The sequence below is a fragment of the Ruditapes philippinarum genome, unplaced genomic scaffold (genome assembly GCF_026571515.1).
Source record: "Ruditapes philippinarum isolate M1 unplaced genomic scaffold, ASM2657151v2 ctg679_1_1_1_1, whole genome shotgun sequence".
In the NCBI taxonomy this organism is placed as follows: Eukaryota; Metazoa; Mollusca; class Bivalvia; order Venerida; family Veneridae; genus Ruditapes; species Ruditapes philippinarum.
Genome location: NW_026857639.1, coordinates 4,737 through 31,265, shown reverse-complemented (window position 1 = coordinate 31,265; position 26,529 = coordinate 4,737). Strand labels below are relative to the sequence as shown.

Genomic DNA, 26,529 nt, shown 5'->3' with positions numbered 1-26,529 from the left:
TTACGAATGATTTATATAAATTTTGTTCTCAAAATTTATTAATTTGTTAAAGGGAATAATGGGTTGCCTATGGTACCAGACCCAGGTCAACCTGTATATCTGTGCAGTCTGTCTAGAACTATGATAATTTTGTATGAACTTCTTTTTATAACCATCATTTAATAACAAACATTTAATAACAAGATAATTTTGGTCCCCTGTTCATCAAGCTACATATGCTATGACTTAGAATAAAAGCTTAAGCAAGGATATAGCCTATAAAGATGTGTATGATACATTATTTAGGGGAATAAAAAAAACGATACAAAAATTTAGAAATATTAACCATTAGTAATGCGTTAGTTTTTTGATTTTCATCACTTGTAAATCTGATCAGCATCTGACACAGTAGAGTGTCTGTAATTAAATAACCCTGTGAACCAGGAAAAGAAAATTCGAAGACTATGTCTTTTAATATTGATTTTCATCACTACAATAAGCTAAAATTGACATGTCATTCTGAATTATTTTTGTTAAATATATGTCAGTGAAATACTGTGCATTTTTGGGATTATATATCTTTTGATGAACTGCACAGCATGTTGAAAGTAAATGTATTATATACAATTATATATAACATTAAATGCATAATATCCTATCTTATAATGTAAATTTAAACAAAAAATAGACGATATTGAATGAGTGTAAGTTTAATACTGAATTTATTGAACAAGTTGAATAAAATTATATTATGTGAGCATAATATTATTTTATTCAACGAGTTCAATAAATTTAGTTACTATCTCACACAAATTCAACATTCTATTTATCACATACCAAAAATAAAGACCGTTTGAAGTGATAAAGAAACATTTTTCATTGACGTGCCTAATTAGTAAAACGCTAACATTTAGCGCATCTTAACGCTATGTTTATATAGCGCAAATGACGTCACGTCAAAATATATGCACGGCCGTGCAATATCATTTTTACGGAGTCGCAAAAGCAGCACAGGAATGTGATAAAGAAGAAATAGTTTCAATGTAAACTTTTGTTGTGTTACCCAACTTAACTTCATCAGTTTGTACAAGTTCATATCCACATAAAGTGTAGACATTATTAGTGTATGGAGAAAAACAGATCATGACAAAAAACCAATGCTGAAAACAAAGTGTATACAAATAAATCGAAAACTTAACAACCAAACAATGACTGTTTTAAGTCATGGGGGGCAGAAAACATATATTGAGTATATGTATAAACAAAGTGGAGATAAGGGGCATCGTGCTAGCAACTGCAGTTTGGACTTTTCTTGTCTTGATTTCCGCGCATGCGGCGTAATGAATTATCCCCGTACTGTATGCCAGATCCCATCCTCTCTGGGTCTAAATCTCCTGAAAATTAAGATACAAGTTTATTAGCAATACACAGAAATAAGATTAGGCACATTCTATTTTCATTGTGAAAAAAAAACAAAAACAAAAACTTTCATTGCTTAAAACTATGTATAACGTTCCATATCTAATTTGATTTGTTGGTTTTAAAATCAGTTAGAAAAAAATAAAATAATGCCAAAATATTATTTTAAGAAAAGAATAAAAGATTCCAGATTCAAGTAATAATTTAATGACTGATTTTGCATTATTCATCACCATTTATCTACTGCTTGTATCATAGTTTGGAGACCTTTCTGTTGAAAATGTGTCAGGGTTAAATCGTATACATATACATGCACAGTGCGTTAACTGGAGTGCGGGTATTAGTTACCCGCACTCCAGAGCATGCCCATTGATTGGCTCATTTTTGCTGGGGTTTACATATTGTGACGGCAGAGAAAGGGAAAGCGACAGAAATGTCATATTCAGATGTTCGTTCATTGGTTCATTTTTGCCGGGGTTTCATATTGTGACAACAGGGATCGTGTTTTTATATTTGACTATGATACAAAAGAGAAAGAACACCAAAACACTCGACAATCTGATTAATACTCGGGGGCTACGCCCCCTCGTACAAATCAGATAGCCTCGTGTTTCGGTGCTCTTTCTATTACTTGACTAACACAGAAAGGGCTATTTTAGCATATTTTGACATCTTTTTTGGTAATTCATATGAACTCTAAGTGCTGTTTGCAATGTGTAAATTACTTTCTTTGATCACTTCACAATATTTTCCTTTCCAATACATTTTCAAAATTTTCTTGTAAGGTAGCATAAATCTGGAACCATGCTGCCTTAAGCACAAGCTAAACATAAACAGAATCATACAGTATCCTTATTCAGACTGGCTAAATAGTTAACTCTTATAAAAATAATTTTTGTCTGTTTTATACGGTAAATAGTTATCAATAATTAGCTTTTTTTGCCAGTGAGAATGCCTAAAGTTGAAAAATTTCTGTCAGTTTATTTCACATAATCTGTTTTAAATGTCATTTTTTTCAACCATTAATTAACAAGAGGGCCATGATGGCCCTGAGGTCGCTCACCTGTATATAGGCCCCCGGAGCGGGGCAAGTTTAAACCCCAGTGTCTTGAGAGAGACACTCATTAGAAGATGTTTCACAATGTTAAGTTTTTACTACACACATATAATGAAAAACAATGATCTCCCCCTTTCCTCCCCTCCCCCCCACCCCGGCCAATTTTCACCGGGGGGCTTTTATTTGAACAAACTTGGTAGACACCCATAAGAAGATATTTCATGCTAAATATCTAAGCTCTAGCTCATTGGGTTTTTTAAAAGAAGATTTTTAAGTTTTTACTATACACATATAGTTCAAAACAATGACACCCCTGGGGGGACCACTTTTGACCCCAGGGCTTTTATTTGAACAAACTTTGTAGACACTTACTAGAAGATGTTTCATGCTTAATATCTAAACTCTAGCTATTTGGGTTTTTTCAAAGAAGATTTTTTAAGTTTTTACTATATGCATATAGGGAAAACCAATGACCCCCCTGGGCGAGGCCAATTTTGACCCCAGGGCTTTTATTTGAACAAACTTGGTAGACACTCATAAGCAGATGTTTCATGCTGAATATCTTAGCTCTAGCTCTTTGGGTTCTTTAAAGAAGATTTTTTAAGTTTTTACTATATGCATATAGGGAAAATCAATGACCCCCTGGGGCCGGGCCAATTTTGACTTTCGGTTGCCATGGCAACCAGAGTTCTGTATGGAATTAAATTCTTTGAACAATTTTTAAAGGTGACCACTAAAGGAACATTCCTGTGAAGTTTGGATGAAATTGGCTTAGTGGTTTATGAGGAGATGTCATTTAAAGAAAAAGTTTACGGACGGACGGACGACGACGGACGGACGCCAGACGAAAAGCGATCACAAAAGCTCACCCTGTCACTTTGTGACAGGTGAGCTAAAAAGGTGCGTATATCTAGATAATTATTACGCACCCATATGAAAAGTAGGTCATTGGCTAAAATGGTTTGAAAAAAACACACAATTTAACAGCTTGCGTCCCTCCTAAATTGCTGCCTTATAGCTGTTGTATTGTTTTTTCTTATTAGCATCTGTTATCTTTCCTCAAATATTTGAAAATCGAAACATTTAAAAAGAAATATAGCCACTATCTTATTCAACACAATATCACACCATAATTATGCAAAAAAAGAAATTAAAATGATTATTAGGAGTTTGGAGACATTCTATAATATAAAGATTGAAAATTTTAATATCTGTTCTTTACATAATCATCATACAAGAGCTGTCAATAGGACAGCACGATCAACTACTGTCAGTGCTTGATAGTAAAATAAGAGCTTGGATAATGTAAAAATAAACAAAGAGAACGATTTATCACAAAAACATGACATAGTTATGAGTCTTTTGATACTGACCAAAGAATTTTGTAAAGTTTACAAAGGGCCTTATTTCATTCAAAATCCATATCATTTATAAGTCTTGAAATTGTTTTAAATAAAAACAACATGAACCAAGTTTCAAGTGAATACAATCAGTAGTTTTAAGAAAGATTAGTTCAATGAAAGATTAATGTTGCAAGCAAAACCTGTATTCCATGTGTTAGTTACATGTATTATTTTTCCAACTTCACATCCTTGATAATTTTTTCAATATATTTTGTTCCCAAAACTTAGAAAACTTATGTTGGCAATAAAATAGTAACATTTTTTTTCATAGCTAAACCACTTAGCTAAATTATCAACAACAAAAAAATAATCAAACACAATTACTAAACAGACCAGCAATTATGTTAATTTATGTAATGTTAATTTAAAGACAGCACACATAAATATTTAGTATTATATATGTTAGAGAAATACAAAAACTTTAAACAGAAATAAAATGAGGGGAAATAAAAGCAGAATATGTTTCAAACTTTGTAAATACATTTGTACAACCCCTACCCTTTACAAAATGAAAGCAGTACAATGTGAAAAGACTGGAGGCTTTGAGTTAGTATATATTAGTATTAAGTCCATGCTAAAGAGGTCCCCTGAAATGATAAACTCATAGAAACAAGAGCTGTCGGTAGGACAGCAACGCTCGACTATTCTTAGTGCTTGATAGTAAAAAAAAATGCTTGATACAATTACTTCCTCCAGTTTACAGGTTGGGGTAATGATGGTGAACAAGTGTGCAAAGTTTCAAAGCCATATGTCAATGGACTTTGAAAATATTTGAACTATTACAAAAACTTTAACGTAAATTCTAAGTCGAAAAAGGGGCATAATTCTGTCAAAATGCTTGATACAGTTACCTCCTCCTGTCTACAGGTTGGGGTAATGATGGTGAACAAGTGTGCAAAGTTTCAAAGCCTTAAGTCAATGGACTTTGAAAATATTTGAACTATTACAAAAAACTTTAACATAAGTGGTTACGCCGACGCAGACGCCGACGCTGACACTGACGCCGACGCTCGGGTGACTACAATAGCTCTACTTATTCTTATAGAATAGTCGAGCTAAAAATGATATATAATTCATATTTCATTTCTAAACTGTATTTTACCCTTAACTTACTGACCTTTTAAAATAAACTTTTCAAACTGTCTGTTATCAAGTTATGGAAAATCAAGAATTATAAAAAATTTAAAGTTAGTCGACATAAAGTATAGAGCCTGGTCAGACTGCGCAGATGTACAGCCAGGCCTGGCTCATTTTTTATGGCAAAGGGTTTCTCATTTTATGTTCCAATATATAAATGCTATTTATCTATACATACAACATTACTAATTTTGAGTACAAACTGAAAATCTGGTCAAAAGCAACAGAAAGGATACAAATCTGAGCAAAAACCAAGCGTAAAACCATCCACTAAACATATATAAAACAAAAATCACACAAAGCTATAAAAAGGAATACAAACATTTATATTTTCACAATCATCCATCCTCACAGACATGATATAAGCTAGCAAGAACAGTCTGGTCTCTTTGATGGCGGAGGTTGCCGTTGTTGCCGTCGTACTGATGTGTCGCCATATTGTATACCTGACCCCATTCTCTCTGGGTCAAGCTCCCCTGCGGGCAAGATAAAGAGTAAAGCAATCTAGCATGTCATTTAAATATGATAGTATAAATGATCTATATATAAATAGTGTTAATAAGAAGTTCCAAATCACCAGTTAAGCGTTTTAACGTTAAGCGTGTATAGTAAGATTTTAAAAATAATCTTTGCGATGAATATTTGTTTCAAAATAGGGTGAAGTATTATCAGCTGAACAGAAATAATACTAAAGTAAGCTTATCAGACAAACAAAATGAACTAAATTTCAAGCTTGTGTCACCTGCTTTAATGAGTGTTCTATGCCACTTGTGTTTAGAAATGTCCAATCTGACCAGAATTTTTACATATGGCTCCTTAATTTAAGCAATTTTAATAATGAAATCACTTTAATTAACAAGCAATTATCATAGTATTGCAAGCAGCCCCAGCAACATTCTGAAGGGCCATTGGCCATTCACTAAGGTTTCAATTTTTCTATATTTTCAGTAAATTTGTTGGAAAATATCTTTAAAAGTGATCACAGGAAACAGTTTTTATGAACAGACAGACGGACTGAAGGACACTCTAAAGTTAACTTTGTAAACATCCCTGTTACCAAAGTATAAAATTTTTAAAAGCAAAATTCTTAGAGGAGATAACTCTTAAAATAAAGATGCAAGACATCATACATGATGTGAGTGTAACAAAGAACAATTAGTAATGAAGGCGTTGATAATGAATGTTTATTTTGAATTTGAAGTTAAAGAAAAATAAAAGAATGAATAAGAAATATTCAAAGTTTAAGGAGGAGATAATTCTGAAAATATGGATGCTAGATTTATAAACCTTGTCATATTATTATGATGTGGGAGTTTGAAGTAAATCCTACAATTAATGAAATTGATGTAGTTGATGACCAGAAACTTATATTTGAAGTTTGAAATAAATACCTTAGAAATAAAGAACTTACAGTGAAAAAGCCTAAAAACTAGAATGAGGTTGCCAACGTTTGTTAAGTATGACAGCTCTCAATACACTCCCTATAGTCAAAATTAAAATGATGTGTTTAATTTCCATACTGCCATCTATCCATATCTTAAGTTTCATAAAAAGTTTCAGCTCTTTTTCACTAATCACAAATATTGTTATATTTGCCATGTTTTAAGCCTATTTGTTGTCATGGCAACCAATTTTTTCCACATAGGAAGGAAAGCAAAAGTCTCCAGACTGCCATCTACCCAAATTTTAAGTTTCATATTTTCAGTACTTTTTGCATAATCAATAGATCCAGTTTATGTGTTAAATTTGCCATATTTTCAGTCTATTTGTTGGCATAGCAACCAGAATTTTCAACACAGGAAGAAAAGAAAAATGTGCATAATCTCCATACTGCCATAATTTCCATACTGCCTTGATCTACATATCAAGTTTCATAAAAATATTTTCAGTTCTTTTTGCGTTATTGCGGGATCCAGTTTTGTGGACGGACTGACGGATAAACAGACGGAGAGTAAACCTAAAGTCCCTTCCAGTAAACCAGTAGGGGACTAAAAATGGACAGACCTAAATTTTAGAACAGGCCATTCCATTTCATAACTTTGTGGGAAATAGGTTAATAGATTGATTAATTTAATATTGATTCTCATTTTATTGGCCTGCCTCAATTCAATTATGAACTTGGATATCGTATATATTACAATGTAATTGTATGTTGATCCAAACATCTTTGTTCAGAATTCCAGATACAATAAAACTTCGGCAAGTCTAAGTTGAAAGAGCTTGCTAAAAAACTTCAAACAATGGGACTTAGGCTCATGTATAGATCTCAATTTAATGACAAAATTTTAAATCATCATCGTTTACAAGTGACTTTCAAAAGGCGTAACAAAAAGAAAGAGAGATCATTGTTAACCAGCTTATAGTAAAAATATCCTATGTGATTTTCATGCTATCACAAGTTCTCAGAGAATCCAAAACCAAACTAACTTGTAAAGTTTATGTTCAAATACAACTACGGCAATTAGAATCATTTCAAATGAAGCATATTCTCTGATAAAGGAACATAATTATACAAAGGCTGTTAAAACACCAGTAAGATAACCCATTTCTTATTGTATGTGTAAAAATGATGCCAAAGGCAAAAGGCAAACAATATAATGAATTTCTTTCATGTGTAAAATTGATACAAAGATCTATACAACTTGCAAAAAAAATTCAGAAATTTTCACTGAACGCTCATTTCCATCTCTAAAATTTTTCATTCTCCACCACCTTATCATGACATAGAAGTGTCCACATATAAAGCTTAGTTTGTTTCTGATCATTTATAGGCGATATGGTTTCAAGCTTTAATATTGGAAGGAGACCACAACACAGGAGAAGAACCACAGGTCATCAGTAAGCTAGCTTGATAGCTTCCTCAAATGAAAGAATCCAAACTTCCTGTCATTATAACTAAAGTCCCTGTCACAATAACTTTTAGTTTCAAGTTTCAATGGAAAATGATTAGAAATACACATGTACAATCACTTGTAATGCATTCTATTATGAGAATATAATAAGAAGCAAAATTTACACTTGTACAAATGTTTGCAGTTGAATGATTTTGTTGTACCAAGGTAAAACAAGAAGTTACTAAAATTTATCAGCCAGTATGATGATATTTACTTCCGCTCAATTTAAATTTAATTTCAGTTAAATTTGCTTTTTTTTCCTTCTTTTTTTCTATTACATGTTTTTAGTTATTTTTTTCTCATAAGCAACAGTTAGGCCACTAAATCTAAAAGCTGGATATGTGACTGTCACTTAATTGTGATATTTCCATCAGCTACAGATTTACAATGTACACTTGATGACAATATCTCTTATTAGCCCTTACTGTGACTTTACCGGCATCCAAGGGTTAAATAGTGAGTGAACAGTTGAAAGTCAAAATAAGTTTAAATCTTAAATTTTTCAGAGCATTAAGGGTAAATAATTCACATGGCCTAAGGAAATTTCTGTAAAAATTAAATCATAATTTACCTGTAACTTCAATTTGTAAAAAGAGCAAGTCTTTTTATATTTTAGACAGAATTATCTTTTATCCTAAACATTTTCCAATATCAAGTGTTGGTCAATCACTATTATATAGTCAATCTGTTGAAATATATAGTCAACTCAGCTCAACTTGTATTGAAAAAATGAGCATAATTTCATATTCCCCTGGTAAAACTTAAACTGATCTACATTTGCCACCAGTATAGAGCAAGGCCAGCCTGCACATATTTGCTGTCTGACCAGGCTCTATACTATTGGTAGTTCAATTTTTGTATTTCATTGTTGAAACCCATTAAACTCTGAATGGACTGTTCCAAATTCAAAGCAGGGCAAATCCAATTTAGAATTTCTACAGCTTAAGGATTAGTATACAATCCATAACTTTCATTAAAAAGAGTGATACCCCTTTTGACATTATCTTCTTTAAGAAAATTTGAACAAGTTAAACTGTCTGGGCTTTACATCAAATACCAGTCAAGGAAAAATATATGAAACATTTATTTATCACCATCATGTAAGCTTTACAGAATCAGACTTTAAACATTACAACATCAGCAGGAATGTTTTTCACTTGGCACAACACATTTAAAAAAGATGTAATGTTAGACTTATAGCATGAAGCATTGGGTATTTTCTGCATGGCATGCAATACTTACCAGACTCTATTTTTGTGAGAATCTGTCTTGCACATTTGAGAAAGGTTTCCTCCACATTTTCACCAGTTAAAGCACTTGTTTCCAAAAACATTAACTCTGAAATCACAGATGATGTTAATTATTTATTCATTTTCATTAATAACAGAATATCCTTGTTTGTTTTAGCTTGGTTTTACTCCGATTTTAACACATTTTCTAACATTATTTTGGCAGTCTAAATCAACATAACCGGCTTACCTAGATAATCAACCACTAAATACCTTAACTGGATAACTAACCAGTAAAAATCAACTCCTGCAAATGACAGGCTATTCATCCCATGATTCATGACTTCTGTGACAAATGACCATTAGACTCAATGTCCAAATCAATTGTCATAGAGAAATAATGCTTCACCCAAGGATTGAATCAGTGACCCCTTGATTACTAATGCTCTCCCTATTTAGGTAAGCTAGTGAAACAACTCAAAAACTAACAAAAATATAGAGCTGATGAAAGCTGAAATGAAAAGCATTGATATAATTCATGAACGGGCTGCAAAGGGATTCCTTCACCAGAAAAGCTGCAAAGTTACCATATATGACTTTTACAGTGTAACTTAAAATCCAACAAAACAAACAAACACAAGATTTTACCTCATAACTTCTCAGTTTTACAAAACCACTTACCATTTTCTTGTGCAAATCTGCTAGCTTCTAAGAATGTAACTTCCCTCTCTGCCTCCAGATCTTTTTTGTTCCCTACCAAAATAATGACAATATTTGGACTAGCCAGAGTCCGTGCATCTGTCAACCAGTTTGTTAAGGCATTGTAAGTTTCGCGACTGAAAAAATAAAAAGACCATTAACCATCTGTAACAAGAACGTCTATAGAATTGTAAGATAATATCTGTCATATTTTATGGTTTGTATCAGAATATCCGTCCAAAGGATACCGGCCCATTGGGCGGTAATGAAGCTTGCCCAGGTACTGCCCAAGGGCAGGTACCCTTTGGACGGATATTTCGTTCTGAAACGCAAACATATGTCAGATATTTTTTCTTGCATATTCTACCATATTCTTTCATATTTAAAATGGTTTTCCTCAATAAGATATTTTGTTCATGGAAATTTATGTCATTTCATCCATACCTATTGTCTTACAATAGTGTAAGAATTTACAATTTTAACAACAACGACAAAATGACGTCATCCTAAGCACATAGTTCCTCTAAAATGCGCCAAAATGACATCATTTTAACATGGTTCATTCATAAAGCGCTAAAGTGATGTTGTTGTATGGCACGCGACTCATCTGACACCCCCCATGCCAGATGAAATTTCCTGCATGGGTAAAACACATGGAAATGCCAGTCTGCTATGCAAGAAAAGAATTTGTGACATCATTTTTGTCTGAAGAGAAATTGCAAGTAAAATACTAATTAAAATGCTATATGCTATAAATCAAGCTTAAGCTCTTAGCCTCTTAAACACTCAAGACTTATGTTTAAACAAATTTTTTAATTTACTATTATATACATGTATAAAGTTTAAACAATTGAATTTTTAGATTTATTATCAAAATTGTCAGTTTTTTCATGTATATGCTTACTTAACCTTTCAATAATACTTATTAATCTGTCTAGCTTATACTTTCTTCTAAAACTTTTTGTTTTTATTTCTGCGAAGATTTTTTTTATTTCATTCATTTTACCTCTTGTAACACTTATTTGCATCAGATATATCTAAGAAATTTCCTTTTTCTAAGAATCAGTTTCTGTCCAGTAGGTGTAATGATTAAGACAAATAAAATGCTTACCTTGTGATATCATATACAAGCAAGGCACCTGCTGCACCTCTATAATAACTGCGGGTAACTGATCTACAATACATCATATAGGAAGATAAAAGATATCAAATTAGTTAATAATATCAAATCAATGCACCTTCAAAAAATACTGACAATAAAACTTCAAATTTTCAGCAGCTGTAATGTAACATTTTTTAAAGGGACTCCACTGAGGTTTTTTTAACATGACAGGACTGGATGTATTTATCAAAGCTTTTTGAAACAAGTGATGTAGGTCTAGACCAATAATTTCTGTGCACATTTGCAGCTCATTCCCTCTCATTTTTTTTCAAACACACACCCTCGAACACACATAAATACACACAGGTGAATCGCAATATGCCACTGCATCACAAATGCTGCAGTAGTATAAACAAATATTTATATAAGCAACATTGTAATACTTCAACAGGGCAGCTAATACTATGAAGTCTGGTTAATCTGCATAGAGATACTGACTGACCTTTCTATTCTAAACAACCAGCTTAGGCATGAACTTAGAACTCTTTTATCTTCAAAATAAAAGTGGTCTCCGTCAAATCTTATTTACTTTAAGTAAAGATGCAATAGTTAACTGTTACGGTACACAATTGAACAGTTTATCATACTTGCTGGGCCAAGGTTACAGTATGTATGTGTTACAAGTAACCTATGCCATTCAGTATATCATTTTCCTGACAACTCAAGGGAGGTAATTGTCAACATACATTGCTCCTAGAAGTTCTTTTAACTACCCAATGGTGGCAATTACAATGAAAGTGAATAATACAAATAAACTTGTTTCAAACATACTTTGAAGACTCACTTTCAAGTTTAAATGAGCATTTATTTACAATATGCAGTTTTTACGACAGAAACAGTAATTAATTTGTATTAATTTCAAATACTGTTACATTATCTAATATTCACCATGAAATTAATGTATTGCAGGCCCTTTTTCCCTATCCAACAGGTCCGAATATACATGATATTGGCCCCATTCCCGATCCAAATTTTGTTCTTTTTCCCCAATCCAAAATTTTTTCCCGATCCCAAGGTCAGCAATTAAAAAAGAAGGTACCACCTTTTTGTATTTGGCGTTGCGTAATGGTGTTCCAAAATTTCAAATATCTTTCAAATATCTTTTAATTTCTTAAATAAGCATTTACTTAGCTTTATTTAAAGAATTTTAAAATCTCAAATGCTGGCATATTTTTCCAACTTAATTAAGTTCATGATAACTTTTTTGCCCAAATAGGAAAATTTTATGACACAAATTTCCGTGACATTTTCCCAAAATAGAGGAAGAAAGGCCTGTATTGTTACACCCTTTACTTCTAGCAATTGAAAGGTTCAACAGAAAATGAAGTGTGAGGTACTCACCGGAATCTTTCCTGACCGGCTGTGTCCCAGATCTGTAATTTAACTGATTTACCACCTACATTAACAACCTTACTGCCAAACTCCACTCCTATAGTGTGATTTGAATCTTGTTTAACTGAAATTATTATCGACAACTCAATTAATTAAATGTGTTCATCGGAAGATTGTTCAAATCATGATATTGCCAATTTTTTCCATTTCTATTCCTTTTTTTAATAAAGTAGACATCAACATGCTGGACTACACTTTTGTGAGATGTAATGTAGCTTTCATTAACAAGAGCTTCCGATAAGCAGCCTGCTCCACTTCAGGTGCTGGTTAGTAAAATTTAATGTTTTACTTATGTGTAGGTACCAGTGACCTTGACTTTTGACCTTTTGGTCCGATTTAAAGCCACAACAAAGGAATAGAGACCTTTAATCACAGGGCCACGGAGGCCCTATTGGTGTGAAAGGTAGAATGCATCATCATATCAAGTTTCAATGTACATGTAATAGCATTGTTATCATGGAAGTTAATGACCATAAACAAAACAGCTAAAATTATTTCACAGAAAGGTGTAGATTTCAAAGTGAAACCCTTGCATGTCAGTTCCTTGTATCCATATACAAAGTTTTTCTTCAATCTTGATACACAAATTCCTGCATTCTGATGCACTTTTTGAACAGATGACTTGTATAAAAATGTGCTTTAAATTTACAAAGACAACCAGTCCTGCAACTTACATTTGTTTTCTATGAACTGGTGTAGAATGCAAGATTTTCCTGTACCAGCACTGCCTATCACAAGGAATTTGAATAGAAAATCTGAAATACAAGAAACAAAAAAAGGTCAAACAAGAGGACCATAAAGACAGGGCTATATACACCTGAAAGTTAATTTGTCTGAGTAATGAAAAATACTCCTTTAACAAGAATATGCCCCCCTTTCTAGCCCTTGACTCATACTATCGGTAATTTTGTTATAGAAACTTGCCATGGAAGTGTTCAGTTATGGAAAAAAAGAAGAATAATGACCTACTAGTTATAACCAATAAATATGTGAAATATGAAGACCTTGACCTTTGAACTAGTGACCCCATTAGGACTAATCAATATGTGAAATATGAAGAAATAGTGACCCCAAAATAAATAGGAGACATCTACTAAATACATGTATGACTATTCAATATGAGCAATATAAAGACTTTGTGATAGTTTTCAACATTATGAGCGGAAACCATTCTGACATATAAGGCCCCTGTGACCTTGACCTTTAACATAGTGATCCAAATATCAATAGGGGACATCTACTTGTTATGACCTGAATCAATATGTGAAATATGAATACTTTGTGATAAATAGTTTTCAAGATAATTAGCAGAAACCATTCTGACATTTAAGGCCCCTGTGACCTTGACCTTTGAACTAGTCGGGGTCATCTACTAGATATGACCAATCAATATGTGAAATATGAATACTTTGTGATAAATAGTTTTCAAGATAATTAGCAGAAACCATTCTGACATTTAAGGCCCCTGTGACCTTGACCTTTGAACAAGTGACCCCAAAATCAATAGGGGTCACCCTAATTATGCCCCCTCTTCTTCGAAAGGGGGCATAATTAGGGTGGAGACCTAATCAAAAAACTTGTCTGGAAAATGTTTTATTTAATTATCCTCATGAAACTATAAGGGGGCAGGGGACCTAAAAATGAAAAATTTTGTATTTTAGTGTGACCAGAAACACAATTCCAAATATTTCAAAATCTGTTTCACAGGCAGATAACCAGTTGCACAGCATTATTCAATGATATATGACATACATTGAAGAAAATAATAGTTTGCATGCATTGCTCCTTCAAAAAATGACTGACAGCAATTTATATTTACCCCCACCCAGCCAAAATCACACCAAAAATATACCAATATGGGCAATCTTCATGAAGGTGCAGCATACTCCAGAATCCGCCCGATTCCTTTAAAAATATCAGTAACACGCAGTGCAAGCTATGGCATTTTCAGAAATGACAAATAAAGTGTCTGTCATACGTTTAGATTTTTCACAAAATTTATCTGAAATTTCTTACTTGTTTGGCGCCAACTGTCAAAGCTTGATTTTTAACTTTTTCACCTCCATTCGGAGAGTCAGAAATACATACAAAGCTACCAAAATGCTTAGTTTCGGGTAAAAACCCAAAAATATATCTCATTTCCTACACACAAACAAGAAAGAATTTCAATGACAAGGAAATATCAGAAGTTATCAGTACCTTCAAAACACCATGTCTGAGTTATTAAAAAATTTGACCGTGGCCATCATTCGAATATGTCCCCTGCCCCCTTAAGATTTTTTATGTGATCCGCATTAAAGCGTTTCCTTTTATTTTCTTAAAATATGGAGTATTTCGCATTAAACGTTAACTTCGAAAAGTACGTACTGCGGTTACTTTGTATTAAATCAAATATTTAAAAAAGACCCTATTTCAGGGGAAGTAACTAGTACAATGACCATGCCTGTTATATGATTTACTTAATAACAAGTACCAGGAACCTGTCAGATGGTTATTTTTCTGTATTCCACCTTCATTTAAATACCATAAAGTATTTTCAGAGTATTTAAAGTCTTTTGGAAGGAGATTACAGCAAGAAAAACAATATTACAGCCATATTCAATGTCCCAAAATGAATTTTACAGCAAACCAGACCCCATTTATTCTGGCATACACCTAAAAATGCAGTAAAGATACCACTGTTGACTTATATGACATTATATACATTTGTAACAATTGAAAGTGCTCAATTATGCATTATTATGTCAATTTGCACAACATAAAACTGTTAAATCTGGATAAATGTGCACATTCTGTGAAGTACAGTGTTTGCCAAAATTCCAAATTTTTATTACCTCCCTTGACTTGACAGTCCACTTACTCTACATAACTTGATAAATCCTACCAGTCACTTCAAATTTTGACTAACAAATGTAGAAGGAATGTTTATGGGCACATTTGGGTCAATTCCAACACATTTTATAAATTTGAAAATTTCCTTAAGGGGGCAGGGGACCTAAAAATGAAAATTTTTGTATTTTAGTGTGACCAGAAACACAATTCCAAATATTTCAAAATCTGTTTCACAGGCAGATAACCAGTTGCACAGCATTATTCAATGATATATGACATACATTGAAGAAAATAATAGTTTGCATGCATTGCTCCTTCAAAAAATGACTGACAGCAATTTATATTTACCCCCACCCAGCCAAAATCACACCAAAAATATACCAATATGGGCAATCTTCATGAAGGTGCAGCATACTCCAGAATCCGCCCGATTCCTTTAAAAATATCAGTAACACGCAGTGCAAGCTATGGCATTTTCAGAAATGACAAATAAAGTGTCTGTCATACGTTTAGATTTTTCACAAAATTTATCTGAAATTTCTTACTTGTTTGGCGCCAACTGTCAAAGCTTGATTTTTAACTTTTTCACCTCCATTCGGAGAGTCAGAAATACATACAAAGCTACCAAAATGCTTAGTTTCGGGTAAAAACCCAAAAATATATCTCATTTCCTACACACAAACAAGAAAGAATTTCAATGACAAGGAAATATCAGAAGTTATCAGTACCTTCAAAACACCATGTCTGAGTTATTAAAAAATTTGACCGGGGCCATCATTCGAATATGTCCCCTGCCCCCTAATTATGACCTGCAAGGTGGGGGCATTTTTTACCCTAAGTGCATGATACATAAAACTTTTATAGAGGTCTACTAGGCAATGCTATATCAGTATATGCCAAATATAGAGGCATATAGTTATCTACAAAAAGATGAGTTTTTTTATACCCTAGTCTACATGAGGCAACCAACTCCCAGGGCAAGGTAAATTTTTGCTTGAGAATCATGATTAATATAATATTTGTAGGAATCTACTAATTGATGCCAAATATCTAAAGTCTGGGCTTTGTAATTTCACAAAAATAAGAATTAAATGTGTTTTCCTATAATCAAGTGACCCCAGGGAGGACAAAATTTGGCTCCCTGGGACATGACTGATATCAATTCAGGGTTCCAATTTAAGCTGGCATACTGGCAAAATGCCAGTTAAAATCTAATAATGCCAGTAAAAATTACTCTAGCTGGCATTTATTTGCAAGTGACTGTTCATTTTGGACATATACATTATACAAAATTGTTATCTAATCTGAGCTGATGATGATGCTTGGCAACTGCCCGCTGCAGAAACTGATGATGTTTAATGTGCCAGATGCAGTAACTGATGACGTTTACCTTAGAAACTTCTAAATCAATTTTTAGTTGCTATCAATTTTTAGTTGCTTTTTTTTTCTGTGACTATGTTTTGATGGACTATTTATAACAACCAAACACTATTTGTTTGAACTCCATGTTGTTTTATCCAATGTAAATGCGTAGCACTACTCTGTAAAGTGATTACTTTTAAGCTGAAATATTTGTTTAAGTAGATCAGTACCTCTAGGTTTCATTCAAGCACAAAATACGCTAAAATTAATGAAGGTCCTAAGAAATTACATTACATGAACAAGTTTATAACTGTACATTGTCACCAGTGGGTGCTCCTCTGGTATATCTAATCTGATCCCTAAACAATTATCATTTATAAGTAAATGCGTTGAAATGTTTTTGTTTCATTACAAGAAGAGATAGATCTGTGTTTACTTGTGATAAAGATGTTTCTGACAGTCACATGATTCAAGCTTATTATCATTTGTCATATCAGATGTTCAAAATACATTGTCATTGTGTATTATAGTAATGATAAAATTCGTGATCATGGAAATGCCAGTTGACTACCTCATATTGCCAGTTAAGCATTTGATCACTTGCAAAAATCTGCAAGTAGAGGCTGACATTGCAATGCTACACGTCAAATATCTAAACTCTAAAATTCACAGCCATTTGTTGCGATCTCGCAAATTGATTTTTAACGTAATTCACCATGGCAGTTCACTGCAAAATTGATTGTTGCTGAGATAGTGGTGGTCGTCATGTTCGGCAATCTTTACAGGTTTTACAGGAGATCTACAGTTTATTTGGATTTCTTCAAAGGCATTTGGAGTTTTAAACCAAAAGTGTCTTGTGGTTCTAGCATACAATGCATTCACATGATGGTCATCATTACCTTGTAAGTCAATTAATTATTCAACAGCCAAGGAACGGTCAAATGGTAAAGAAACAATATTTTTCATTTTGAATGAATAATGTTCAGCAACTTAAATTGTAAGTTTACAAAGAAAAGTAACCAAAACAGGTTGTATCCGACTACTAGTACACTCACGTCAACATTTATTGATTTTCGACTGTTTCTTAGCACTTAGGTCATTAATTACATGTAAGTACATTAATGTTTAGAAAACAAACTTTACCGTAAGTTTCCGACATAATGACGGATAGGATAATCTATTTTATTGGAATTTGTTGTGATTTTTCTCCGCACTTCCTGTTAAAATGTAATGTCAAGGACGAATCGGGTCTCACTAAAAAATGTCCGAAAAAATCGGTATGACTAAAGGACGAAAGTGACATTTTCTGACGAAAGTGTAGTTCTGGCTTCCAGGACTTTATATGTCGCTTTTATTTTGACGTTGTGCGACAGAACAGGTCTAGCAGTATTATAAAACCTGTTCGCTGAAGTATCTTTAGCTAACGAAAGTGAAAATATTATACGGACGGACGGACGGATGGATGGATTGAGGGATGGGGAAAAAACAACAACAACAAAAAAAAAAACCAATTGATAATGAATGGTTTATTCAATCAACACATTGATCTGTTTTAAAATGATGCGTCTTTTTTTTTTAAATAAACGTTTGCCTGAGTTTATTTATAATAATTGATCAAAGAAAATATTAAGATAGACTTACTGAGCTATGAAAGAAAACTATTTTGGATAACAAGAAAAGTCTTATAATAAACGAAGATTAAAAAAAAAACAGTAAGAAAAAATAATCATTTAAAGAAACATGCGAAAACTGTGCAATTATAGGTCAAGTAGATATCCTGTCTTTTTTACATATCATTAGTTGAGAATCCACAGAATTAACGAATTAGCGAATATGCATACTATAACCACTTCTGAATATCTTCTTAGATCGACAGACTGTAACGGAGGTAAAAATAGAGATATTCATATAGAGTCCTTGTACACATAAGGAATATAAGTCTGACCATAATTATGGTTAGTTTTATAAACAAAAAAAACCCAACAACTAATAGGAAAGGTTTTTGTCGTAAGTGCAACACTAGGACAAAACTGCGTGTTATATATGAGGTATGGTTTTATATGAAACGCACAAATCGTGCAATAATTAATACCAAATTGTAACGGTATCAGTGTTTCAATATCAATAATATCTGTCATATGTTGCGGTTCGGACCGGAATATCCGTCCCGTGGGGACCCGCCCATTGGGCGGTAACGAGCCCAATGGGCGGGTCCCCTCGGGACAGATATTCCGGTAAAAATCACGGAAACGCCAGTCTGCTATGCAAGAACATCTAATCCGCAACGGAATCAAACAAATGATGTGTTCACAGTTTGCACCCGAAAATGGTGCTTTTTACGAAAATTTGTATACTTTATGTACAGAAAGAACAAAGCTTGGTCATAATTAAAGTGTATTTATTGCATGTGTGTAGTTTTTGTGTGTTATATGATGACTTTAAAAGTTGGTTTTTGTGTATTCACCAGGAACTCATTTGTTGGCGGAAGGATTAAAGATGTACCATCCATCAGCAGTCAGGAGTTTTTAAAGTGGTGAATACAACAGAATGAAGATTTCTGAAAAAAGTAGATGGCTAACCTATTATATTTTGGGCCTCATTTGACTTAGGTTGATGTTTAAAGTTGAATACAGTATATATAATTCATCAAGAACAGTGGAATCCAGAATTAAGCCTCAAATGTGACTGATTTACTATAGAACAAAGAATAGGAAAATTCACCAGGCCGACACCGAAAATGGTGTTTTTGTAGTATTTTTCTGGAAATTCATACATTTTATATAAAGAAATGATATAACGGTTGACACCAGAAAATGGTGTTGTATAAAAAAAATCATAAATTTTATATAGAGAAAGAACAAATGACGATAGGAAAATCAAAAACAAAACACGCATATACAAAAAAAAAACACACAAAAAAACAACACAACAACAACAACAACAAAACTACAATGCCATGCGATATTCTCATGGTTGGAGATATGTGCCCTATATTGCTGTAAAGAAGAACCTCCTCCGAACTAATGCAAGGGCCAATCAGCAACGGAATCAGACAAATGAGCTGTGTCACGACTAAACCAACATAGTGGGTTTGCGACCAGCATGGATCCAGACCAGCCTGCGCATCCGCGCAGTCTGATCAGGATCCATGCTGTTCGCTTACAAACTCTATAACAAGAAGAGAAACTGATGGCGAACAGCATGGATCCGTTAGACTGCGCAGGCTGGTCTGGATCCATGCTGGTCGCAAACCCATTATGTTGGTTTTGTCATGGCGCAGCTCAAATGGTTTTTAAACTGTTGGCACTAGAATTTGGTCGTTTTAAGAACCTTTTAAAAGACCAAGACAGGGATATAAAAAATTAAATAGATGAAAACAATATAAGAATATTGGACTTATCTATAAATATTTCTATATACATACATCTTATCAGTGAAGTCTTAATATAAACTCAAAGTTAAAAGTTCAAATACTGAAAAGGAACAAAGATAAGTTGATATCATTTAACATTTCTGTTTGAGAAATTCTTTTATCGGTAAAGTGATGCTTCGATCTGCAACTGCTGTTGTTTTATTGCTCGGTGTAGCAATCGCCTTTCCATTGCATGGTAAATTATTTCTTTTTTATTGACAATTTATTTACAACTGAAACCGTTTGGCGTATGAATCCTGCAAGGGTACCTGATAAGGTAAACTGTCCAGCTGTCAAAGTATAGAAGACTGTCGCAAGGTTTTGGTGATATAAATTATGTCAGCGTGACTTAGCCGAAGTCTGAAGAAAAAAAAATGAAATTGAACTCCTACAAAATAGCTTATTGAAATGTTATTTTACATTGGTAATAAAATCATCTGAATCTGTTAAAAACACAATTTAGTAAAAGCTCAATTCATTTAACAAATTATTCTTTTCGTAGCTAATAAAATCATTTCAGATATATCAGATTATGGAACTAAGAAAGGACACCTTATATTTCAGATGTAAAGCGAGCAACCGACTTTGGATCGTTTGATCCAAACGCTTTGTACAATCAAATGTCACAACAAACGCAACAATTCCTAGGTCAAAATGGCGTTTCATCTGGTTCCGGCACAGCTTCTCAAAGTAGTTCCGGCGGTTCTAGTTCAGGCGTTAGTGGCTCAGGAACTGGAGGGTTTGACGCCAATGCACTATACCAGCAACAGTCTCAGCTAATGCAACAATATATAAGCTCCCATCAGACTGGAACCTCCGGGGGAGGAAGTTCATCTACATCGGGAAGTAGTTCTAGTTCCTCTGGAAGTAGTTCAGGGTCATCTGTCTCAGGCAGTGGATCCGGAAGTAGTTCTAGTGCGCCTGGTTCCAGTATGTCTGGAAGTGGATCCAGTTCAGGAAGCGGAAGTTTTGATCCGAATGCTATGTACCAGCAACAATCGAAGCTGAATCTCCAGAAACTGGAGTCAACTATGCAAAACGCCAATGCTAAGTTTGACGCCAATGCTGTGAATAATTTCCAAACTAGTGATAGTGGAAGTTCCGGATTCAACCCAAATCAAATCAACGCAATGAATTCTAACATGAATAATCTAAATGGACAGACTTCCGGCAGTCAGACAGGAAGTCAAACTTCTGATGGGCACACTACAGATTCTAAAGAGTAACTTCAAGCATCATGTAAGAAAATGGTTAGTACTTGTTTAACATGTTTGAATGTTTGCCTTACTAGAATAAATGTCTAATATAAAATATTTGCATTAAAATCAATACAAAACTATCGATCATGAAACCATACAGTAATTTGTCTGTGAAGAGTCTAAGAATATTCTGTGCTTATAAGTTGGCATGAAATATAGAATTGATGCTTATGCACTTTTTGCACTAGATTTTTTCTAGTGGAGACGTGTTACTACGAGAATTGAGATCACACCGATACTGCAAACGTCATAGGCGAGCTCATTTTGGAGTATCCGTACACTGTATCTGACACGACACGAGCAGAGCGGGCATCTGTGTAGAATCATCAATACGTTTATCCATGTTGTTTGAAAGTTGGAAAGGAATGTTTTTTCGAGAAAAATAACCTGAACAATTTTATTGTAAACCGCATGAATTTACGTTAATTAATTAACGTAATACGAAAATCGGAAAATGTATCTATTTAGATATAAAAAAAGGTTTCGTCCATAGTCTATACTTTGTACTAACATTTACATTTTTTTTCTTCAATTTTGTAATATATGTATATGTTTTCAGAATGTTTTTGGAAAAATGAAGGAATGAAATCAATTTGTAATGAAACCAACTACCATCAATAACACTTTACAACTTATCTACCTCAACAGGCAACCACATTTAGATACTCCGTACCAAGAACCACCATGTCTTCTACCTCTATCAAACTGTATATTTTCTACTTTATCGATTGATTTAAAAAAAACAGAAATATATCTTTTTTTCTCTTTGTATATACACGTACTTTTAATATATTTTATAGCATCGTGCATAACATGGCACGTACATTTTGTCTACGAACGAAACAACGAAAGCGCGGTTGTGAAAGCTCGGAAGTTCGATGGTGAAGATAAGAAATTGTATTGTGTTTTCACCATCGTGGTTTTGTTATTTCACTAAGGTAAAATCGACTTTTCATCATCGTACCTTATTTAATTCGTCTTTTCACACTCGTTAATTCTTTCGTTATTTTGACTTTTCATCATGATCATTATTTCGTGGATCGTTGTTTCGAGTTATGTGTGTATCGCGATGGTCCTAACAGGACACCGTACATATTATAGTAAATGCAAATTTATTTTAGTTGGATTGTAGCTTATTTAAACATTTTCGAATCCGTTCTTGGAACTAAACCAGAACTAAGAATGAATATTAAGTTTGTTGCGCGAGGTAACAACGGCTTGGATTTGACAGGGTTAGAATCCACGCGGTCAGCAATCCTAAGATTATTATTTGGTCCGTTGGCCACGCGGTCACTCTTCACTACATCGCACACTGATGGTGTCTACTGAGAAATATCACTATGGAAAAAATCATAAAACAAAAAAAGTAGGGTTGAAGTTGTAAAAAACTATTTTGACTGATACGTACCATGCATTTTTACAGTTTTGTAGGGGTCATGAAATGAATGACAAACAAAAATGGTGATTCTTTCTTGCAATTCGACCTTTCTTCTTTTGGTCGCCCGTCATGCACGCGAAAAATACAAACAATTGAAAAGTTTCTGTCCATTCCGTCAAACTTTGAATAAGGACGATTATTTGTTCCAGTGACGAAAAGCTCTTACATCAGCCGACATAAGAAACTTGAACTAAGGTTTATTTTTATTTAATAGTGTATAAAAACACCACTAAAAAGGTATTCTAAAACCAGGTGTAGTAAAACGATTTCAAGTTAATTCTTGCAAGTAAATCAAAATAAAACACGTAATGCTGGTAAAGAATCGCACCGGAGACATTCAGATCGGTAGTCCGACATCTATACCAATACGCCACAACACACTGACGAGTAAAATTAGCAAATGTATCGATTGAATTCGATAGATACTGGTCTGTGTTTATTCAAATGACCTTTACGAAAGTTAATGAAATGCCAGGTCAATATTGTTGGGCAATACATTAGTGAATATTTTCACGAGATTCTCAAATCACACAACAAAGCTGTAATGTTTATTTTGATAAAACCTGACATGCCATGAAACCACTCTAGCAGATAGTAATAATGAGTCCCCGAAACCAAATAGAAATTATGTATTATAAAAATTAAATTTCTAAACAATATGAATGAACTTAAATGTTCTATGGTGGCAGTTTAAATGGTTTTGCCAGTTTGCGAAGTTTATCACGAAAGGTTAAGTCATTTGTATGAGAGCCGCGCCGTGATAAAACCAACATATTGCGTTTGCGACCATCATGGATCCAGACTGCAGCCTGCGCATCCGCGCAGTCTGATCAGGAACCATGCTGTTCGCTTACAAGTCGTATTACAAGTAGAGAAACTGATGGCGACCAGCATGGATCCTGATCAGATTGCGCAGATGCGCAGTTTGGTCTGGATACATGCTGGTCGCAAACGCACTATGTAGGTTTTGTCATGGGCGGCTCAATTATGATTGAAAGATAATCATCTCGCCTTAAACTAATTCTACAGTATATAAACCAACACTACGCACTTGAAGGTCCTTATTCAAGTTGACGTTAGTACATTTAGTAGATTATGAATAATAATTTTATAATTTAGAAATACTTTAAAATATCGTTTAAATGATAAAATGTCAAAATGCCAAATATTTCAATATCCAAGATAGCGCGTTTAAAATTTAAAAGCTTATCTGACCAGCAAAATATTTCAATATCCAAGATAGCGCCATTTAAGATTTTAAAAGCTAATCATCTGACGACGGATTGTTTTATTTCGAAACGTAAAGGGAATTACCGCTTGGGGTATTTCGAAATAGTAAAATTTTGATAAAAAGGAACATGAGGAAGTGAGTAGAACAGTTTTGTGTAATTTTGTAATACTTTCTGTTTCAAGCATGGAACATGGATGTTTTTACATAAAATTGTTCGTTTTTATAACTACATTTGCTGTTATATTGCAAGGTGCGTTTATTTTATTTATTTATTTTTTTTATTAATTTATTTATTTAATATTATTCATTTCTGTAATAAAAGTTAAATCAAAGAATCTGCTGAAAGAAAAATAAAATAAAATGAGTTTTATAAAAAAAAAAACCCTCGAGGATGAGTTGTTAATTGTTATACAGCAATGTAATTGTCGTTTATTTATTTAAATATTTGTTTATTTTCTTTTTTATCTAGATTTTCAAGCGGACTGTAGAGGTGGCGGGCGTGGTGGTAGATATAGGGGGGGGGAGCAGGAGGTTCAAGTGGGTCAAGTGGGTAGGTAAGATTCATGTAAAACAAAGATAGATTATACAATTTCTTTAATGTCAATAACTTAAAAAAATAACCATTCAAATTCCAAATGAGTTTCACAAAGTTTTACATAAATTTACATTCATTGTTGTATTTGATGTATTGTTTACTATTATGCATAATCGTCAAGGTGTATGTTTTTAGGAACTGTATGCCTGTTGTCCATATTTCAAATTTGATGTAGTCGATTGACAATGGGCATTTTTAAATTTATTCAGTTTGTTTTGACTATTTGTAATTCAATCATACTTTATTTTCCATTGAACATTCGTTACTAACTCCCTTTGATTTCTTGTTATCGGAAAGTCACGTGGTAGAATTATTATGAATAATAGTCGAGTTCTAGGTATACAGTGTCAGTAATGGTCAAATTATATCATAAAATAATCTCCCTTGATTTTAAAGCACAAAATTACTAACCAGCAATCGTTAACTATATACATGTATAATACATAATTTTATATTATACATTTATAGTATAATTTTTATATAGTAAACGGGTGCTTTATGATAATTTGAACAAAATGAGCCAAACGGCAGAAGGTACTGTGATGGGTGGAATGTGATTCCTTTCGTGAAGTTTGTATAAAATGTATAATGTCCTTTTTTATTAATTTTTACATGTGAAATTATTTCCGTTGAATTTAAAAAAAATATGACCAGACGCAAGCATCACTAGAATTTTAAAAAAATGTCAAATTAATGGCGAAATTGATAATCAGAAACGTGTTACATATAGATCTATATCTGTAACACCATTGGAACATCATATAGACAATACTCCTAGAAGGGCACGTACCAGACAATTTATAGCGTATAATATAGTTTAGAAAAAGATAAAAAGATGAAAGTTTCTTATCATTCTAACTATTTGTAATTTTAATCACAATACGTGTATACAGCTTGTTTCGCGGTCCACATTTATGCAATTACCACTGGACTACTTGTTAACGTAATTAAAGCTGAAGATTATCTGTCCCTATATTACTGCACGTTTGTAACATCCCTTTTTCGGCGTTTATATAAACTACTTTTGTCTGCTTTCAATATATGAGGTTTTCCCCCTTTTTTCTCCAAAAAAAGAAGGTTGTCGTATTATAAATTTATAAATTTACAGGTTACCCGGTATATGGCTATTTTCAATATCGGCTCGGGTTATATATGCAAAAAAACGTTTGTAAATGGCTATTTAACCTGTCAAAAAATCTTTATATCTATTTTACACAACTATTTCGTAATTTATATGTTTTATTATTTTAGTTCTGGAGATGGGACATGGTGGATCGTACTTGCCGTGATTGGAGGAGTTTTTGTTCTTATTGGACTTCTTGTTGTCATAATTTATTGTCACAAAAAACGCTGATACTTGCAGAAAAGACGCTGAATATAGCGATAATTTTCTGATCTATTCCATCCCTTATGATGCTTGATTAATTAAATACCTTTGTGCCAGGTCAACATGTTATACGATTACAACGAAAGAATCACAACAAAAGTGACTTGCATCATCTTAAAATCGAATCTAGATCCATCCAGCCGGACGGTTATTTGCCATAAGCAGTCCCAAGGTCGTGCAATATTAAATTGTGACGTAAATGTTAGAATTTTCAATTAATTGAAGTTTTAATAAATATATCAATATGCATTACATGTATTTAAAATTGATTTTTATTATATTCATATACATTACACAAATGTATATTACTTGCTAAGTTTATAATACTGCATGTTTAATTTTCTAACGCCGATTTTCATTGGATAATCGTGACATTTATATAGTTTTATAAACAAGACTGTTGTCGATTTATGAAGAAATCTTACTTTTTCTCTAAATAATAAGGCTTGCTGTATTAATTCGTAATAAACATTTCTGACTTGTTATATGGCATATGTTTCCAAATAATCGTTTATATAGGACCATTATTATGAAATGTCAAAAAAATCTTTAAAACTAAATAAATTAATATACACGGCTGCTGTTTGTGGTGTCATTTTCTTTTTTTCTCTTCACATGAATAAATAGTGTTGCATATTGATT

General features: G+C 33.2%; 2 protein-coding genes and 1 long non-coding RNA gene across 4 annotated transcripts; 2 read left to right on the top strand and 1 right to left on the bottom strand.

Moving 5' to 3' along the window:
- Positions 1 to 516: 516 nt before the first annotated feature.
- LOC132750450 (ras-related protein Rab-4B) lies at positions 517 to 17,821 on the bottom strand. 2 transcript variants are annotated; one of them, XM_060740439.1, is made up of 8 exons: positions 17,709 to 17,821; positions 13,046 to 13,126; positions 12,321 to 12,435; positions 10,929 to 10,991; positions 9,800 to 9,954; positions 9,132 to 9,227; positions 5,318 to 5,471; positions 517 to 1,373 (listed from the first exon to the last, which is right to left on the bottom strand). In XM_060740439.1, exons 1-7 carry the CDS (start codon positions 17,722 to 17,724, stop codon positions 5,362 to 5,364), a joined length of 636 nt encoding a protein of 211 aa, XP_060596422.1. In that variant the 5' UTR covers positions 17,725 to 17,821; the 3' UTR covers positions 517 to 1,373; positions 5,318 to 5,361. The 2 variants fall into 2 exon arrangements, with proteins under 2 accessions (XP_060596422.1, XP_060596423.1); XM_060740440.1 differs by lacking the exon at positions 5,318 to 5,471.
- A 2,208-nt stretch (positions 17,822 to 20,029) lies between these two features.
- LOC132750454 (secreted protein C-like) lies at positions 20,030 to 21,275 on the top strand. Its single transcript, XM_060740445.1, has 2 exons — positions 20,030 to 20,173; positions 20,542 to 21,275. The coding sequence occupies exons 1-2, from the start codon at positions 20,110 to 20,112 to the stop codon at positions 21,201 to 21,203; spliced, it is 726 nt and encodes a 241-aa protein (XP_060596428.1). The 5' UTR covers positions 20,030 to 20,109; the 3' UTR covers positions 21,204 to 21,275.
- Positions 21,276 to 24,002: 2,727 nt separating this feature from the next.
- Positions 24,003 to 26,139, top strand: LOC132750453 (uncharacterized). The gene is made up of 3 exons (XR_009628548.1): positions 24,003 to 24,155; positions 24,375 to 24,455; positions 25,752 to 26,139. It is a non-coding gene; the product is annotated as an uncharacterized LOC132750453 (long non-coding RNA).
- The last annotated feature ends 390 nt before the right edge of the window (positions 26,140 to 26,529 follow it).